The 20588-nt window shown below is 45.0% G+C and overlaps 1 protein-coding gene across 5 annotated transcripts in view; it reads left to right on the top strand.

The window, feature by feature from the left end:
* Cacna2d3 (calcium voltage-gated channel auxiliary subunit alpha2delta 3) overlaps window positions 1–20588 on the top strand; it is an 854380-nt gene that overhangs the window by 619339 nt on the left and 214453 nt on the right. For 3 of the 5 annotated variants that reach the window (XM_076544132.1, XM_076544134.1, XM_076544130.1), the window contains one exon: window positions 8935–8952. The exons of the other annotated variants lie outside the window; for them this stretch is intronic. In XM_076544132.1, coding sequence (XP_076400247.1) covers window positions 8935–8952 — 18 coding nt within the window. The remainder of the gene's footprint in view (window positions 1–8934; window positions 8953–20588) is intronic. 5 annotated transcript variants of the gene reach the window in all.

Below are 20588 nucleotides of genomic sequence, written 5' to 3'. Positions count from 1 at the left end.
TGGAGAAATAATAAGCAAGTTGATGAAGGAACAGGAGAGTTGTAGAATGCACTGCATACTTGACAATATGATGCAAGCTGGTGGCATAGAAAGACACTTGGGTAGATATGGGGACAATTTTCAGAGCAGGAGCCATCCTAGATTAGATCTGAATGGTGATGGTGAGTGGGACCCAAAGAGGGGTTCTGAGAATTGACATGGGGTTGGGGGGAACACCAGCCAGTCAGGGGAAAAGGGGCCACATAATGGTTTGGTGTGACAACTCTAAAGGCTGAACAAAGCTCACAAGTATCAAGCTTATCCTTTTAGATCATTCTAGATGCAAAGTAAAGAATTCGAGGACCAGGACTGAGGAGGTCAGATACGCAGCAATGGTGACCTAGCAGAGGGTGGCAGAAATGGACGCAGATGGACAGAATGAACAGTACCGAGTCTCATCTCCATGGAGAACTCCCCCTCCTTGGTGCTGGTTAGGAGGCCAAACCAATCCACAGACCTTCCTCTGATGTGCAGCGTAGCTGGATGCTTGATCCACATTGCTCAGTGCAGAGGACTGGATGATTATAAATGCAAGTGTCCACACAGGGGAAACATTGAACCTTTGCAGCAAGCAGGGAGTTACCGCTCGTTCCTAAGACCTTAGGCAGAGAGCCAGTTTCACAAATGGAATCAGCATATGTAGAGCAGGCTTTTTAAAAGACAGTTGGCAAGAAAATGCTTTGTTTCCCGCTTCATCTTTACATATTGCCTAGTGACATGTGTTGTTTTGATCAATAGATCTTCACTGGGGTATTATTTTTGAAGAAAGAAACTACTCAAAGCTGGAACTTCATTGAACTAGAGCAAGGGCTGTCCCTGTAGTCACCCCCAAAGGGCTCTGTGTGAAACTCTGAGGTAGGGATGAAATGAAGGAGAAGAGTTGGAATACAAGCATGCCTGTCTCCTCAGGATAGAGTCTCATTTAATGTATCACCCAATCAGGACTTGGCCTCTGTGGGACCCTGTCTGTCTCACCTCCTGCTCCTCAATTCACAGATTCCACCTGAGTGTGCAGACCTCTAGCAGGTGGACAGTCCCAAAAGTCCAGAACTTCTCTGCCAAGACTCACCTCTCAGGGGACTTTGTAGACTTAGCCACAGTGACTAAGGTCATCCCTGGCCTAGAGCTCCATCTACCCAGCTGCCTACCCTCCTGTTCCTCCTGAAAGCCCAGGGGATCTTAAATTCATGTCAATGTTAGATAAAACTGGCTCCAGGACTTGGGCATGGTGGTGAACACCTCTAAATCCAGCACTCAGGAGGCAGAGGCAGGTGGATCTCTGTGCATTTGAGGTCAGCCTGGTCTACAGAGTAAATTCCAGGACAGCTAGAGCTACATAATAAGAGCTTGTCTCAAAAAAAAAATTAACTTGAGGTATTTTTCTCAAATATGTTTTCCTCATCTCGCAGTCACCAATTTTCCAGTAACCATAGTACCTTCTTAAAGAAAAAAAAAATCAATGCTTTAGAAGTGTTCCCAGTTTCCCCCCTTCATGCTAATGCCTATCATGTCATCTTTTTAACTTATTTATTCTTTGTGTCTTTCACATCATGCTTCTCAATCCCATTCGTTTCCCCATCTCTTTGTATCTGCTCTCTGCCCTTGCGACCCCCTGCAAAATAAAATAAAATTTCAGAGAAAAAAAAAAGAGGAAAAATGTCATTCTGGAAGCTGTAGTGTGGCACAGTGAGTCACACCGTAAATCCTTTGTCCATACATCTTTCTTTGCAAGTGTTCACTGCAAAGAGCCATTGGTCTGGTTCAAGGCCTCTGGTTTCTGCTCCACTATCGATACTGGGCTTTTACTGGGATATCCTGTTGTTGCCCTGTGTCTTGGAGATTCTTCAGCTTTGGGTCTACAGGACCTGCCCCTTCATGTGCTCCCACAGATCATAGGTGGGGTGGATGTTGGGGTGGGCAAACTCATAAGCCCGGTTCTGCGCCTCGGTAGTTGCAGGGTTGGCCAGCTCTCCAGTTGTCCTCCCTTGTCCTCACCACCAGGGGGAGCTCTGCAGCATTCCCCTTGCTAGTTCACTCCTAACAGCAATGAGCAATGGGCTGAAAGGTTCTCCCGCTTTCACACCCCCAGGGCTGGCTCTCCCACACCTACACTAAGCTCTACTGTGTTGCCCAGGCAAGGTGCAGGGGTCACTCTCCTGAGTGCTGCAACTGATGAGGGGCAGGGACAACCCTCCAATTCTAATGACTTCATGGCCAGCTCTCCCACCCTTCACAGGCAGTGAGGGGGAGCATCTCTCCCCCGCCCATACCACCATGTGGCAGATGAGGGGCAGGTCCAGGCCTCCCATGCTCACATTTGGTTTACTGGTATCCCTGTCAAGAGGGTCAGCTCTGCTATGCTGCCCAGGTGAGTTACAAGGCCCACTTTCCCGGATGCTGCAGCTGGTAAGGGGAAAGGTCAACTCCTTCACCCACCACTGATGGCAGGGGCAAGGGGTGGGGAGGACATCCTTTCCTTGCCCTTATCCACCACATGGCACATGGGGGCGCATGGCCAGCTATCCCACTCTCACCCCCTCGGAGCCTGCTCACCCACACCTCTGCCAACAGGGTCAGCTCTCCTATGATGCCCAGGTGAGGAGCAAGGTCCGCTTTCCTGAGGGCTATAGCTGGTAAGAAGGAGGGTTGGCTCTCGTCTGTCACAGGCAGCAAGGGGTAAGAGGGGACATCTCTCCCCCATTCATGCCCCCACCACGACAGATGAGTAGTGGGGACAGCTCTCCCATGCTCACAAATTCAGAGGCTGGCTCACCTGTACCTTTGTCAACAGGGTCGGCTCTACTGTGCTGCCCAGGCAAGGTGCAGGACCTGCTCTCCCGAGGGCTGTGGCTGGTGAGGGACAGGAGCAGCTCTCCCGCTCTTATAACCTCAGAGCCAGCTCTCCTACCCACCTCAGGCACAGAGGAGTTGGGGGGTGGAGGGCATCCCTTCGAGGCCCATGCCGCCATATGGCAGAGGAGGGGCAGGTTCAGATCTCTCATGCTCGTGTTCTCAGGGCGGCTCATCCATGCCCTCCTGTAAACAAGGTCAGCTCTGCTGACATCACATCATCTTGATTCTCATATCTCACAGACCACGCTCTTCCTCTTCCACCGGTGGCATCCAGTTTCAACTCTCCGCCAGTTCCCATCTCCATCAGTCAGTGACTGCCTCATTGACTGCCTCAGAACCTGTCTGTCTTAGGGTTTCTATTGCTGTGATAAGCACTATGGTCAAAAGCAACTCAGGAGAGAGGGTTTATTTCAGCTTATACTTGGAGGTAGCAGTCCATCATTTAGGGAAGTAAGGGCAGAAACTCAGAGCAGGAAACTGGAAGGAGAAACTGGAGCAGAGGCCCTGGAAGAGTGCTGCTTACTGCATTGCTCATCATGGCTTACTCAGCTGACTCTCTCACACAACTCTGGACCCCCTGCCAAGAGGTAGCGCTGCCTCTGGGGCTGGCTCTGCCAACAGCTGCCATCAATCAAGAAAATGCCCTATAGACTTGCCAACAAGCAATCTGGACGGAGGCATTTTCTAAGCGGAGGTTCCTCTTCCCAGATAACTCTAGCTTGTGTTGTTAACAAAAAAACTAGGTAGCAGACAGCCTTTGTTGTTCTTTATCTATGTGACCTTCTGGTTTCATACTTGGACCAGAGTTATAACACAGATTGTCTAACAAGATTATGTGAGTTTTTAGTTAGCAAACAGAAGTGAGTCACTTTGAATAGTGGCTAGCATGCCACAGCTATAATAATCAGATCATTACTGCTGTTCATAGCATCTATCATAAGCTCCCATCTTCAATAAAGCCTCTAGCGATCACAGATACCTTTGTGAGAATAGGATGGGACAAATCCTTTTAAAGGCACCAGCCAGTCTTTTAAAAGACACATTAAGGTGCACCTCATTGGCCACAGCTGAATTCACTTAACCACACCTATCTGTACTAGGGTCACAAAACCTGGCTAAAATTTGGAATTCTGTTGCTAAAACTGAAAGACAGAATGGTAGATATTACAACTGGTAGTGTGGATAATATAGAGTGTTAAATGGTGAAAGGGTCGGATATTAGAGGTTAGAAAGGCTTCCTTGAGTCAGTGACACACGATTGGCAGTGTATCACTTTTCCTAGAGAGACAGATAGGGAACCAGTGACAGACCTAAGTAACCATTGCACTAGATTCTAACTTGAAGAATTCATGAGTTTATTGGAGTTACTTACAAGATACTGGGTAACACAAAGGCAGCTGCATCACCAAAAAGCCCACCCCAGCATGGGTGAAGACTCACAAAATCTGTACCCATGGAGTGGTCTGTATGACTTGGAGGCAGCTTGATGGGTCAGAGAGGTGTGTTCTCTCTCCAGCAGCTTTTTACAACTTCCATAACTTTGGAGAGAAGACTTGAGGATCTTGTCAATTTCATGAACTTCCTAAGCCTTTTGAGTTGTTTATTTCCGCATGCCTTATGATCCTATCTCCTTCCTCCGGGAGGAAAATATCATGTAACACCTGGAGCCATATGTATTCCCCAGGATCAGGGTTATAGGGAACGAGGAAGGGTTCTGGGATGAGGGAAGAGGAGTTACGGATTTCTGTGACAGTAGAAAGAATGTAACACCCATCATTCTACACCAAATACACAGCTATGCTGAAGAGTTTGGAGGACTCCATCTAGAATCTGCCACAGGGAGTGGGGCCGAGATTTTTCATTCCCCTTTCTTCACAGGGCTGATGTTCGTGTGGCATGGTGCATGAGGTCCCCAAGGTCATCAAGCAGTTGGGTTAGCACTAGTTCTGTTTGATTCATAAGACACTGCTGTGAACCTGGTGGTTGTATCAAAGGTTAGGAGATGGGGAGACTAGGCTCTGAACTTGAACACTTTTTGGCTGGGTGACTGTCCTATTTAACTTCATTTATCAACTTGACACAGCCTAGTGTCATCTGAGAAGGGAGTCTTGTGTGAGGGGTTTCTCATGTCAGGTTGACCTGTGGAAATGTCTATAAGGGCCTTTCTTGATTGTTAATTGGCATAGGATAGGAGAACCAAGTCCATTGTGGGTGGTGCCGTTCTCTGGGCAGGTAGACCTGAGGTGTCTAAGAGAACTAGTTAAGCTGGACCCTGAGTGAGTCATCCAGCAACATTTTCCCTTAGCTTCTGCTTCAAATTTCTGTTTGAGTTTCTTATCTGACTTCTATCAATGATGAACTCTCACCTGTAAGCTGAAATAAGCCCTCCTCTCCCCTAAGTTGCTTTTGGTTAGGGCTTTTTTTTTTTTTTAAATCAGAGTGACTGGGTAGAAACCAGAACAGTGACCTTGGGGAGGACTTGACTATTCTAAATACTGTATCATTCCCAATCTGTGAATGGAAACTGATATTAATATCTGACCCACATGAAGAGGAAAAGGGATTCAGCTGGCATTTAGCCAAGCACCTGGTCCCCGGAGAATGTCACCATTATTGCTGTCTCTTCTTCATTGTCTCCTTCTCCTTCATTCTCTCCTGATAGACACAATCTGTTCTTTCTGTCCTCCAGTGTCCTTCCTGCACCCAAATTCCCTGGTAATATGTAGGTCCAGAGCAATCCATGCTCAACAAGGTGACTTTGTGGGAGAAAAAAATCCTCCACAGTGTGGAAAGATAGTCAAGTCTCCCATGGCCCTATGGAAAAGAAATACTTCCAGGTTTGTCTTACAAATGTTTGCAGGCAAGAAGACTATGTATGGCACATGTACAGAAGTATGTATATGTCATACAGGAATCCAAGAGGTTCCTGTCTGTGCTAGAAGAAAATCTTTCTCTTCTCTTGGAAGGCACCAGTTTGGTGCATTAGCATTCAGTGGTGGGAAGTGAAGATTAAAGGCAGTTTTCTTAGGTTTTTCTCACCCTGGTTTCAACCCTGGGTATATCCAGTGGCAAGGCTTCTGATTTTACAAAGAGATACTAGTCACAGGAGCAAGCATGCCAGATGTATACACAGGCTAGGTGGCACCCTACTACCTGAAGGGGACCTCGCAGGGGAGAGAGGTATAAAACAGATAACATGTCTGACAATTATTCATTGCTCAGAACTAAAAAGAAAAGAATAAAAAGAGACCTTAAGAAGTCATCATTAACAGGACCATTTCCCTGATCTTAGCCTATAGTATGGGTTGCTAATGGAGTGTGCTATTCTTTCCAATGGACCTCAGATATCAGAGTTCTTCTCAACACTGCCTGCAAACAGTCAATAACTAGGCAATCAGAGTTGTTCTTGAGTTTAACCTGCTGGCCAGCCAAGATCTAACCCATCCTCCAATCATCTTCTGACCACCCCACTCCCCTTTCTTTAATCTGTAAGCCTAGTAACCAAAGACCAGATAGAATTGACCTTGGGTGTCCAGGAAGAAACTGAGGTAAACCTGGTGTTCCAGTACTCTGGAGCCCAGCTCTGGGCTTTGCATGTTACTCATGGAAGCTGGGTGACTGATGGTTGGGGGTGCCCACTCCCATTCATAGCATCTGTGGCTACAGATGAGTTGATCTAAATCTGTCGTGTTCTATTCTAAAGCTGGGTTTGGGGGCCGACCTGCTTAGAGCATGCTAAGCTATAATTTATGTTAGCCCCATGCTCCAATGGGAAGGCTGTTCTTTGTTCTCATGAGTTATTTCTTGAGGAAAGTTCATGTTTTGTGGAGAGTTTGAGGCTAGTCTTAAACTGAGGACATCACCACAAAGGCCTAGTCTCTTATTTTCTTCCCAGTATGTCTTTTCATATGCTTAAGTGGGTGACTCTTTGGGAGTTTTGTTTCCTGTCTAACCCAAATGAAACTTCATGAAAGAAGCGAAAGCAGCTCCTGTCGGTGGCCAGGAAACTCTGAAGTCTCTGTGGGACGTCCTGTGAATCTTTATTTGTTATTCTCTCAGGCCTCTGCATTTCACAGCAAAACACGGCAAAATAAATGCAGGGGATTTCTCACTGCACAGTGCTTGCATCCCAGGTTTCTTTCCCATTGAATGAGAGATGTTTGATTCTTGCTTTGTTTTGTGTGGGCCTGTGGGGTGGGTGGGTAGGCTGCGCTGTGTGTCTAAAAGTCAGAAGGCAACTACTAGAAGTAGGTTGTGCCTTCTACCAAGTGGCTTCTGGGGATCAACTCAAGTCAGCCTTGGCAGCAGGCACCTGTACCTGCTGAGCCATCTTGCTGGCCCCTCCTGATACACTTTCTTTTTCCCCCTGAGCTCTTGTGAGCTTCCTTTTCTTATGACTGCAGTCCCACTGAGAAGGAAGGACCCATGCTTGTGCTCCTCTCTTCTTAAACAGGGACAACAGTTTGGGAGAAGAGTTGAAAATGGAGTGGTAGGGTTTCCTCGTGTGCTTCCTGTAAACATTCTCATTTGCACTGGGGAGAGATGTCTCAAATCCAAGTCATTTAGCTTTATCCTTCCTACCTGTGCCTGGGCCCCATCTACAGATGGGGGAGCTAGGGCCTGGGACTTGTGAGAGTTTGATGGGAATCCTGATCTTCATACACACAGAAGACAACCTCCTTCCCAAGGTGTAAAGAAGCAGAACGGCAGAAAGCTAAGTAGGAACCCTGACTGGTGGGTCTCTTGCATCATCTTGCATCTTTTACAGCTTCTGGATTCAGTCTAGAGAGATGGTAAAGATCTGCAGGCATGAGTCAAGCCTTACAGGTCTTTATTCATTGTGGATGAAGACAGTGCAGCCCCCAGCTACAATTCATGAGCCATGGGGCACCTCTAGTGTCCACTTTTTTTTCTACTGTAAATTGGAGGTACTTAGCATTGGCTCACTGAGATTTAATGGGATAACATAGATAAAGGGCTTAACTGTAGTGGCTGGTGGCAATTTCACACTCGAAAAAATGTTAGTCTATGTGATGAAAAGTTGAGTCTTCCTAGCAATGTAATTCCTAGATAGAGTATTGATTACCGGGATAATGTTAATCCCATCCCAGATTTGGAACGTGATTTTCAAAGCACTACACATAAAATGGCAGTCACAGTGCAGTGACATGAAACCAGAGTTTTGTCATGAGACAATAGACAAATACAGCCCATTTGTTTGGTTCATCTTTTTCGGCATACCTATCAATTTCAGGTCCTCACTTGTACCATTGGCAAAGCTGTTGTGTCTTATGTTATGGCTTGACTATTTTTCATTATTTTGCATGTATATATTTGTTTTATGCTTCCTTCACCACCATTAAAGGGAAGAGTCAATATATTGTAAAGCAAGGGAAATTGCCCTTAAAAACCAGAAAATTCTTCTGACAATCTTACCTTTATAGCTAGCAGGAGTTCTCTGACTTGGTTCTGTTGAGCGATGGACTGGGTATGCGCCTCTGTAGTGGGTTCTTATGTGTTTTTCGTATGCACAGGGGTTATCCTGCAGTTTAGAGTTTCCCAGCATGCCTAGGCTCTACCCACTCAAGGCAACAGCTCTTCATCCTTTTTTCCAATTCTTGTATAGTTGCTACAACTACCTCCCCAAAGCAGATACCCTGGTAAGAGCCCCCAGCCCATGGGGCTGGTAGCCTGTGTGAGGGAGGAGCTGGGCATGGAACTGCGTCCTTGGCCATCTTGGACAGAAGCACTTCAGGCGTAGCTTTTCAGGAGGTTACCACATTGCTTTGGTTGTGGAGATTCACAAAAGACTGCTACAAAACTCCCAGAATGTCTGTTGGTGCCACAGATTTGGAAAGCACACTGGGTAATCGGCGCTAGGGCATACACTTGAAAAGTGACCAGAGACTGATTTTGTTTCCTTCATTTTCCTCCTTGGTTTGGTTTTTGCAGTTGCCAGTGGCAACACAATCATGTTTTACAGTAAACTTTGTATATAACACTTTGTTTTCTTTTTGTTTGTCTTTCTCCCCACTTTTTCAGCTCCCTCAGGCGCAAAAGGTAATCTCTTCTCTGTCCCATCTGAGTCATTCCCACAACTCACCGCCGTGCATGTCTGTGGTACTGTGCATTTGACTCTGTTCATGACCAGTGAAAGGGTCTCCTCCTGCGACTTCCCCAGCCAAAAGCTGGACAGGATCACCGAGTCCCTCAGGCAGTGTTCAACCCCCTTCCACTCCTACCACGTTAGTCCCACCGAAGAACCCTCTCACAGGCAGGGCTTAAAGAATAAATCCATACCTAAGTATCTTCTTGTGAATTGTCAAATACTGTAGATCAAGAGTAAGTTGGGCTCAAAGACCACATTCCAGGCTTTCCTGGGATAACTCATCTCTTGGGGAGAACGATAATGCAGATAATTTGTAGGCCTAGTGACCAAATTTAAATTCTGGACCACTGACTGGACTCTGAAATTTTCATGTGTTTCATTAATTACAAAATTAGTTCCTGGGCTGGAGAAATTGCTCAGAGGCTAAAAGCAGCGGTTGCTCTTCCAGAGGACCCAGGTTCAAAACCTACATGAGGACAAATAGCCAGTTCCCAGCAATATGATGCCCTCTTCTGGCTTCCTCTGGCACTGCATGCATATGGCACACAAGATACTCACGTGGGCAAAATACCCATTCACATAAAATAAAAATAATGAATAAAATCTCAAAAGTTGTCCTTTTTTCACCTATGGCCCATAATATGCAGAGAACATGAGAACATAGTCCAAGCCAAGGGCTAGACCCTTTCACTGGTCTCCATTGTGTATATGAGATGATCTCTGTCCACCATCTAAGAATGTCCTCTGTCCAGAGAGACTCCATGTGGTTTCAGTGATGGCTTTGCCTTGTTATCCCCTTGGCATGCTGTTGTATCCTAAGGACACTTATGGTATTTAAAGAATATGTCACGCCATGCCTGCTGCATTATTCTCATTTATTTCCCAAACATAAGCTAGCTTTCCGGAAGACACAGCAGCTTCTGGAGACCAGATGTGGGTTAGTTTCGTTTCAAGAGTTAAGGTATGGTGCCTGCATGAAACTGAGGCAGCATCCTGAGACTTCCTTATCAGAACAGGATGCTTTGGGTCCTCCTTATCCAGATAGTGCTCACTGTTGTATAAAAGACAGTCTGTTCAGACCATATGGACAACTAGAGGTCTAGAAATCATTGCACAATTACTCAGATATATGTGAGATATTTAAACAAGGCGAGACATGCTAGTGTGTGACTTGGCTCTTGGCAGTGTTTGATTACACTACAGTGCCATCACACAAGGACTGACTGCACACCTCATTAAAAGTTTAAGGAATCCAGGATAGCAACAGCTTCCAGAGAAAATATATGGTCAGAATCCAGATTGTTTGGAAAGCTTGATGTCTTTCATAGGACATGCTTTCTTAATTGCCCACATTTTGAAAAAAAAAAAAATCTTATTTTAGAAAGAGACTCAACAAATCAGAAATGGATTTATTTTACCTCGCTGGCATTTAGTCAATTCCACTGGTCCATATACAAAGGCATTCTTGTAGAAGAGTCCTCCAGACCTGGAGGTGCTATCAGCCATGGAATTTTAAACAAAGTCCAAACACACCAAGGCAGGCCACAGTAAGCACAGCGTTGCCGAGTTGTGGGTTCTGTGACCCTCCACAGTGCTTACACCATTGCGTTCATCCCTTCTGCTATCATTATTTGGCTCCCCAAAAGGGACCATGCTACTGTGATCATAGAACCAAGTCAAGGAAGCTTGCTGAGTTGCTTGTTGAGTTCTTCCCCTGTCTCCAGCAGAGGGCAGACAGTCCAAAGGCCTTCTCCTGGAGCCCTGTCTAGCTAGCAGGGAAGAAAGAGTTCTGCCTCCTCGTCTAAGTTTATCGTCTTTTCTTCCCTACTAAAATAGAGAGAAGGTACTTAAGAGGTTTTGTACAGCGAGGTCCAAGAGGAACATCGAGGTGGAATGTTGTCAAGTAAGGAGTTTATTAGAAAAGTTAATGATCATTAACAGACAAAGGAAGAAGCACCAGCTTGATGGGGTGCTCTGAAGAGAGTTGAGGCCCCAGCACCAGAGACAAGACAGCATGGAAGGGTCTCTGAAGAGAGGAGTCAGAGTCCATGTGGCAGAGTGAAGTCTCCTCTTACGCCTTTCCGGGCATGGGAGAGGTATCACAGCATGAGCCTACAGCCAGGCTCTCAGATTCCTAGGCAGGGGGCAAGGAAGAGGGGTTAGGAGCCGGAAGTGTGGCCATCAGCAGCTCTTCTGTGTAGACTCACTTTCCCAGGTAAGAAGAGACCTGGGCCCAGGGAGGTTTGCTGGTATTCACTGGCAGAGCAGAGGCTCAGTAGGGCGCCTGAGCATCTGTAACTGGAAGAGTGGCTGCAGGGTCTGTGGCCTGTGCTGCAGCTGGATGCTGCAGCTGGATGCTAGCATCACATTCTTTCAATGCATACCTTGAAAACCACACGAATAATTCTATTTCAAATGCTTTCACAATTCCGGGGACAGTTTCTGTTAAAAACTCAGCTCTGGAGAAACACTTTGTGTCTAAACCTCAGTTATCTGGCCTGCAGGATTTAGAGGAGAGTATCCCATTGACTGGGACATCCTCTCTAACCATATGTTACCATTCTCCCGCGCCCCCCCCCCCCCCCCCGTTCACTTTCCTCCCTTCCCCTAGAATGACATCAGTGACACCTTTGCTGGAAGGAAGAGGTTCTCATAAGCCTCTGCTCCTTTCAGATGTCCTGGCTTGTAGCTGGACCAGTGAAGGGATGTGCTGGTTTTCTTCCTAGGCTTCATCCATCTATGACAGTGGGCAAGTTACCAAAGCTCCCTGGGCTCCCAGGGCTCATCTTTACTTAATGAGAATATCAGACTGCTTCTCCAGTTTGGTTACATGCGTGATTTCTCTATCTCTGTCTAGCACAGAGCTAGCATATACAAGACACGTAAGGCATGTAGAGTTCCAACAGGCATTCCATGTGGTCCCCGACACCCCAAAGCTGGTCAAGGGAGCATTTTTGTGCAAGGTGGTGGTCTGGGATCCTGAATATGGTGTGTGGTCCCGACTCAAGCCTAATGGATAGGTAGAAATGACTAAAGAACCCACCAGGCATACAGCGCTCCCAGCCCTTCGTTAGCTACTCTGCATTTCTGGGATACACCTGCTACAAATAGTTAGAAATGGAGTCTGAAATGCCAACAAAGCAAAGGTTCAGGGTTGATTTTTTTGAGAGATGCCTTTCAGGTACTCTTGACATTACCCATTGATTCTGCCGCTGCAGACATGGTTATTGTGAGTCCTTTGCAAACCCAGAGGTTTGCTGCTCTGTGGGTAAAGGGAAGCAACCCAGCCACTGTGCCTTTGGCCCTCTTTTCCGATGAGGTCATGAGCGCATGTGGTGGACCATAAGGCATCTATGTTTGTACTGTTTTTGTTAGAATGTGGCTCAGTACTATCTACAACTGTTTTCTCTATAAATGGTTATAGCTCTGTAAACATGCTTGTTTTAACCTCTTGGCTTGTCTACAACCAAAAATGTCCCATTTGGGTGTCCTTCTTGTGTTTAATGTAGCAGACATTAATTATGGTCACTCCTAAGTTATGATTTTCATGATGTCAACATTGAGGGTCTTCCAATATGCCTTCCAATATGCCTCTTCTAGACTATCATAACACTTTTTCACAACAGGAATTGGAAAAATGATTTTTTTTTCCTGTAGCTGGTAAGGATCTCCAAGCTAATTTTTGGCTTTATAAATTTCAACCCTTGATATAACATTGGGGTAACAACAGCTGTTGATAAGCCCAAAGAATGTTGACCTTTCTACCAAATATGTAATCCGTGAATTCTTGGAGCTATGTACAACTCACACCTTCCATCCCATGGGTCTTATCCCACTGGTCGAAATGGAGCCCGTTTCCCCGGGGGAACTCTGGGGAAAGAGAGCTACACAAGCTAGGGTTGCATTACAGAACTTTTATTTTCTTTTAAACAGTACTTTTTTACTCCTGGAAAAAAAATAGATGAGGGTTTTCTTTTTATACTGATCACACAATGAACGCAGCCAAAGCTGTTTCCAAATGCCCATTCAGACTGCTGGACTGAATGCCCTTTGATTCTGCCGGGTTCTGCCTGTAGGAACTGCACAGCAGTTGGTCACTGTGTGGTTGATTTAATTAATGTATCATGATCATGAATGTCTAGTCAGATGTACCTAAACTTGGCCATTTATATGGGTTACCTTGTCCAGACACTAATACCTTTGACGCTTCATTTATACAGCTTGAGAATTTGCCAAAAAACCATTCCTTGACAGTTTCTCGGGTGTTCTGTCTTGCCTGGCAGTGTATTGGTTAATATCAGCCTGAGAATTCTGAGAAGGAGTATGCATTTTTCTCCCAATCATAGTTAAAGCAAATCACATCTCTAATCCTGTTTGGAACAGCAATTGATGCATTCAGGGCTGCACAGTACGGCAAAATGATCCCAGTTTAATGGTCCGACCCTGTGTTTTGTTCCCTGTTAGGAATAGCTTAACTTGCCTTCTTGAACAAACACAGCGGGGTTCAGGATCTGTTGTTCTGTGCCTGCTGTGATATTCTGTGCTGCTTAACTTGTGTGAGGGACCGCATAAATTAACTTTTTAAATGGAGGTCCAGTTTGGGTCTTTCTCTCAGGATAAACTCTTTTATTAATCTCTGCACACCCCAAGGTAAATGGAGCCCGAATCCATTTGCACTTTCTTTTGTGTACTTTTATTATATTTGGGGGGGGGGGATAAATGGAAGCACTCATTTATCTAAAGGGTTTCTTATAATGTTTCAGGGGAATACATGGGAGTGTTCAATTATCTAAAGCAAGCCTGCTTATCTTCCCCCTTCCCTCCCTCTCTCGCTCCCTCCTCCCCCCTCCCTTATTCCTTTACTCATCTTGTTCTTTAAGCCCATACTTGGTGGGGGGTAGGATATGGTCCACCTCCTACCTCAGTGTAATTGGCTCTCAGTGATTGCAGGACATTGTTTGTCCTTCTGTACCACTTTTAGAGTCTGTACATTGACCTGTTGAGTTAACTGTTATAGAACATAGAAAATAGAAAGTTCACAAAGTTGCTGTTTGGTAGAACTGCATGCAGGTCTGTGAGTTCAGTGCCCATTGCAGCTGCTTGCAAGCCATGCAGATGCAGGAACAGGCATGGTGGGGATGTGGTTACCTACTTCCCTTTGTTTCCGGCTTCTTCCTCTTCTCGCTTTTCATGTGAATACTTATTGATTTTCATAACTCTGTTCCTCTCCAAATTGTTTCCTGTTTTATAGGGCCATAGCTCAGTCTAAAGGAAGACAAGTAGCCCAATGGACTAGTCTAAGTTATGGGATCTGGCTTGTGAGTAAGACCAAGGAAGTAGAAATGGAGTAGACAAAGTCAGCTTGTCCTATGGCCACTATGATGGACACCATGGAAGTCTGAGTGACCATATGATATTCAACCAAGGTGGTCTCTGATACTTTGTTCCCTGTCACCATTCTGTGTGTGTCCATAGTAGCCCACACAAGCACCACTGCCACTGAAGAAGAGGAGAGTATCACAAACTCCACATTAAGTGCATCTGGGCTGACATCTTTTCTGTGGCCGTGGCCGATAGCATACTTATCATACATGACACTCAGAGTCAAAGGTGATCATTTCCTACTAGGCACAGCTGATTACTTCTGTAGTCCTAGCACCTGGGAGGCTGAGACAGAAGGATGGCTGCAAGTTCTACGCTGCCCAGCCTAGAAAGCAAGACTGTCCCCCAAACCCCAACCAACAAGACAAAAACCAAACCAAAACCAAAATTAAACCCCACAAAACCCAGAACAACCATATCTTCTCTCCTCCCACCCCCCGCCCAGGGCCCTAGATGTATTAGGCAAGCATTCTAACACTGAGCTCAACTACAGCTCCAGCCCCCTTTTTAAAATCTCTTATTTTGAGACAGGATCTTCCTCTCTAGCTCAGGCTGACCTTGATCATGGCCTAGATTAGATTATGGTCCTGTGCTACCATACCCAGATGCTATTTCATTTCTCACTGAGAGTAAATTATTCGTCAGGGATAGACAACTGAATACCATGAGTCTACTTATGATTTTACCCCATTTTCATATTTATGTGAACATTTGAAGTGTTTATGTACTACTTTGAGAATCAAAATAAAAAGTTTTTTACAGATACAAATTAAAAAGAACTTTAGCATTGCACATTCAAATATTGCCAACGTGTGTCAAAAATACTTTATATTTGCATGCAATTGATCTAATAAGCTTTTTTTTCAGATTCTAACTTAAACTTGTCCATGACTTACAATTTTATTTATAACAAGGAAAAGAAGAGCCAAAAACATTCAAAAATAGGAAAATAGCTACAAAGTCATTAAACTTCCCAAAGATGAGATATTAAGAGCATTGAAAATTAGGTTAAAAGGTTAATAATGGCTATTTCCTGGTGGCAGGAAAACAGGGATTTATTTATTTTCCCCTTAATCTATTTGTATGTTTTTAATCTTACACAATAAACACTATGTTTATGAGGTACTAATTATATTCATACTAATACACTAACTGTTTTACTTTTTGGCATGTGTATGTGGTGTGTGTGTGTGTGTGTTTGAGATATATATAGAAAGAGAGAGAGAAAGAGTGTGACAGAGACAGAGAGGGAGAGAGAGGAGATGCAGTACATGTAGAGGCAGATGCTGATTGTTGACTTCTTGCTCTCTGCTGCCTTACTCTCTTGAGACAGAGTTGCTAATGAACCTGGCCTGACTGACCAGTGAGCTCTCCAATCCTCCTGTCTCTGCCCACCAGCCTCAAGGGTTTCGGGCACACACTCAGGTCCTCAGGCTTGCAGAGCAAGTGCTCCTACCCACCGAGCCATCTCCCCAGCCCCTGCATTATTTATTATACATTAGATGGGATAAGACCAACAAAGGTTAACCTAATATTTATTGAATTTAGCTTTTGTCAGAAGAAAAGGGAACAGTGGGAATCCCAAACTGAAGATACAATGTTTCATGGTAGATATAGCTAGACTCAGAAGGGTTATGAGCAGCGATTGTCTGGGACAATTCTGGATGTACCTGTGTTTGTTAGTAATCTCCACTTCTGGCTGGAAAGAACATTTATGAAGACAGTCTGAGGCCTGGTCCATAGTGGGTGCTTAAGGAAGACTGGACTGAGCCTAGGGACATTTAACACTGCCAGGGGTGTGGTTACACTCTGGGGTCATTCCCCTCCCCTCTCTGTTTCCCTTATACCTGGTTTATGCCCGGGGGAGGGAGAAAAAGAGCTGTTTGGCTGAAAGGTGTGGAAATAAAGTTGAGCGTGCTTGGGAAATTAATTGATACTGTAGTTCTTCCTGTGCTCACCATGAGACACATGCACTCTTGCTGCAGAGGTGGACACTCTGCCTTGTGCTTCAAGATACAAGTTCCCAGTCTGTGGGAGGTGCAGTTAAAGCCTGAAACATCTTTCCTTGGGTCCAGAACACAGTATCTCTCTCGTTGTCAGACAGGATAGGTTGAGTTAATAACAGTCTATAGGACTTTCTGCGGTGTGTGCATAGCCCTTGCCCAGGCCCCAGCTCCCCAGGGATTCCATTAGATGTTAGACGTAAGGCTGACCTCTGCAGGAGTTGTAGCATTGCAGATAACTCCAGTTCCACTCGACCTTGTTCATTGTAACTTGGTGATTTCTTTAAGGTAAGCACTAGAACTAGGTAAGTATACACCTGAACCAAGGACTGATTTCAAAATCTGTAATGTCTCAAGACTTTTTGATCCCCAACTCGGCTTTTGGAAGTTTTGGAAGTGTCTAAGGAAGTCAAAGCCTAATTTCAGAGATGCTCATGTATTTAAGAAATACAAATGTTTTCTGTTTATTTACATCCAGCCCAGTGATGAACTATGACCCTCTGGGGGTGATGAGTAAAGCCACCTCTGTTCAACTAGAGAAATTGCCTTCTCCTTGGATAGTCAGAGAACATCTGAGTGTGCACGATGGCACTTTCACAGCTGTTTCATTGCAGTCGAGCTTACCACCATGCGGAGATACAAGCAGCCTTTTCTTCTGTGTAGAAAGGAAAGCAGAGGAGAGAGACTAACTGTGACCTGGGGCAGGCACATGATGGCAATGCCATGCTGTCACCCAGAGGGCAAACTCAATAGGACACCTCCAGATGCCTGGGACTCTGGCTTCCTTGCTTCCAGATGCAATTTTGAGAGCTGTTTTTATTGGCTCCATTGAAATTTGAACTCAAATAACAGGATTACTGTGTGAAGTCCCTTCTGTGTGCTGATAGACTTTGGATCACATAATGCACTAGCTGTATTTTCTGGAAAAGTGGTTTATGAATCGCAACTTTTTGGTTGATCAAGTCATGGGAGATGTGCCACTTAAAGGACCACTATAGGGAGTGTCGTAATGAAATGACTAAACCATAACATTATATGGACTTGAGGAAAGAGGGGAATTTTTGACTGCATTAGAGAGAGAATATACAAAAGCCATTCTTGTATGGAGGCAAATCAAAATCAATACTGTTCAGTGGTTGATTTGAAGACCGTATTTAACAGTTTACACCAAGTCAGTATGTATTCACTACTAATTATTTTAATCTACCTTCATTGGTCCTCGTAGGATGGTATTTCCTATATGACAGATAAACCTAACAGACCACAGTGAATGCAGAGAAGGCACAGACTATTCACCCATAGGCAGAGGCTAGCTACTTCTTTTGGCATAATTTTTTTTATATAGAATAAATCCAAAGTTTGTATTGACATGATTTATCATGTTTTATTACAAACTGAGTCACCTGTCAATCAAGTCTGTGCCTAGTTTAGCTGCCCAATCATTTTCCTGGTCATTTTCTTTGCTTCTGAGGCCCCTAGGTAATGGATATATGTAGCTCAGTTTCCCACGAGGAAAAAGAATGGCTATGGGTGAGCAGCAGATAGCATGCCAAAGGATTCAACTGAAATGATGCTTGGGGAAACTGGGACAGTTGTGCAATTCTGTAAAGCCAGGCTTGTGACGTTCAAACACACACAAGCTAGATGTTTATCCCATCCCAATTAACTCAGAGCATTTGGAGAAGACTCCACCAAGTTTCATGAGGTAGAATAATGTCAGGCAAGGACTAATGTTATGCTATGGATTTCCTCTTTCCAGAAATGACTCAAAGACTTGAACCACTTGCTGACTTGTGAACTTTTTGCTTGGATTGCACCCACCCCTATCTGCCCAGGCCTGGAATGCATTAGGTGATTTGGAGGCTGGGTATCACTGCAACAGCTCTCCTTCCTCTGCAGTTCCCTTCCCCATAGCAACCATTTCCCCATTGCTCCCATCACTCCAACCTCTGTTAAGAGGCAGAAGTCATCATTAACTGCACCAGTTGTTTCCTGAACCATGGTTAGCTCTGAGACCCATGATGCTCTGTCATAGAACAAAGGAAAACTATTCTTTTTTTTTTTTTTTTAATGTGGCTCAAATGGAGAGACCAAGTTCAAATTCACTGGAGTAATGAGTGAGTTTAGAAGGGACTTGAAAGCTTCTCTTCATACCCTGGGATGGTCCTTGTGGGGTGAGCTGCACATGGCAGAGGTTCCATGCACTATGCTGGGTGCTTTGTTGACAATTCTGCTCCTTATTTCAAGAGCTCGTAAGGGCTCTTTCTATTTTAAGGATGATTTTTTGATTGTCTCTGTTGTTCGAATTTCTAATGGTCTTACAATAAAAAAAAAAAAACAACCCAGAGCCAAATATTGGGGTGAAAGCTGAAAGACCAGAGAAGTAGAGCAAGCCACAGCCAGCCTCACCTTGCCAACTCCTCAGCTGATCCTGTTTCCTCAGACTGAAAGCTTCTAAGTCCTCATCTGAAAGGGTCTCAGCTAAACTGCTTTAGTTCCTGTTTCCTCACGCCTTATATACCTTTCTCCTCCCTGCCATCACATCCTGGGATTAAAGGATTTAGTGCTTCCCAGTACTGGGATTAAAGGTGTGTGCCACCACTGCCTGGCTGTTTCCAGTGTGGCCTTGAACTCACAGAGATCTAGATGGATCTCTGGCTGCTGAGTTATAGGATTAAGGGTATATACTACCTTAATCTGGTCTCTATGTCTAATCTAGTGGCTGACTTTGTTCTTTGATCCTCAGGCAAGTTTATTACAGTACACAATATATCACCACATGTGTCTTTTGCTGTGTTTTAAGCTCCTGAAGGCAAAACATGACATTTTACAGAAAAGGATTCTGGGGGCAGAATGATTTGTATTTGATCTCCAGAAACTAAGGCTATGGCTACGTCTTCAACCTCCACTCTGCTGCCTTCTGGTTGTCTTAGCCTTGATTTCTTCATGTATTGAGTGGGCACAGACAATTTACAAGACTGCCAGGGTTAGATCCAAGGCCACACAGATCTAAAGCAGGGTGGTGGGTATGCATAGATAGTGGAATGGGTTGATGGGGAGTGGGAGGGAAAGAAGCAGGGGTGAAAAGGACGGAGATGAACAGGCTGATTCAAGAGACTGAAACCCAGTTCGGATGTTGGTTCAGGTCTGTTTGTGTGAAGTCCCAGTGTTCAACTAAGCTGGTTTTAAAAATTAGGTCATTTCCCTTGTAACCGTGGCATGGGCTGGGCAGCATGCAGTGTTTGCATCTAGCAGCAGCAGCATGAAGGTCCCAGCTCCTCAGAGAGTCCTTATCATCAAGCTAGCCACCCTGATGGTGACATGGTGCACACAGGCTTGAAGCGAAGGAGGGCCAGCATCTCGCACGAGTTCTGCTACTAACTCTGCTGATTGCTTTCCTCTCTGAGCCTCCTGTACAAAATCAACAAAAGGGTGATGTTGGGATAGATTCACTCGAGGATCATTTGCCGAGCACTTTTGTGTACTAGGCTCTCCGCTGAAAGCTCGGAGGGAAAGGAGGCTCTTTCCGTCTGCTCTCAGAGTTCACAGGCGCTACACAATTTCCCGTGTCCCTTCCAGCCATCGTGTTCAGAGACTTAGCTGTATTAACAGTTTGCACAGATTTGGGCCTAGATGGTATCTTTGGTTGTAGAGTAAATATGATTATCTTTGTAGTGGAGTTTAAGGACATCTGGTTCCCATTTCCACTTAGTTAGGGAAGGTTTTATGGAGGAAGCCACGTTTCAGGGGGTCTTTAAACAAGGGGAAGGTTTTGTCCCAGGGCCCCACAGCTCCAACTGTTGGCTGTGTTTTCAGGCATCTATTTGGGAGGTGTCTAAACCACGTTTGTGAAATTATGAATGTTTGGCCGCAACAGGGGGTCGGTTGTGTGTCAGGCTCATCAGGAATACTGGCCCAAATCCAGTGCTCCGTGGCCATCCCCATTGTCCTCATTCCTGGGCACTCTGGAAATAAGCAGGTCACTCCTAATAAACAAACAAAGCAGTCTCCAAGACAGCTTTCAGATATGTTAATCAGATGTTAATCAGTAGTGTTCTCTTGACTGTGGATTTATTTATAGATGTGTTCCTGGTCAAAGACAACATGCTGATGCTATTGAAATGTTTGCTTATAAACTATATTCCTTGCTTAATGGCTTCTATCTTAGAATCACTGGGAAAGAGAAACAGCATCGATATTTT

This window comes from Peromyscus maniculatus, chromosome 9 (genome assembly GCF_049852395.1).
Source record: "Peromyscus maniculatus bairdii isolate BWxNUB_F1_BW_parent chromosome 9, HU_Pman_BW_mat_3.1, whole genome shotgun sequence".
Lineage (NCBI taxonomy): Eukaryota > Metazoa > Chordata > Mammalia > Rodentia > Cricetidae > Peromyscus > Peromyscus maniculatus.
The sequence above is the reverse complement of the archived record's forward strand: the minus strand, read 5'-3'. Positions and strand labels throughout refer to the sequence as shown.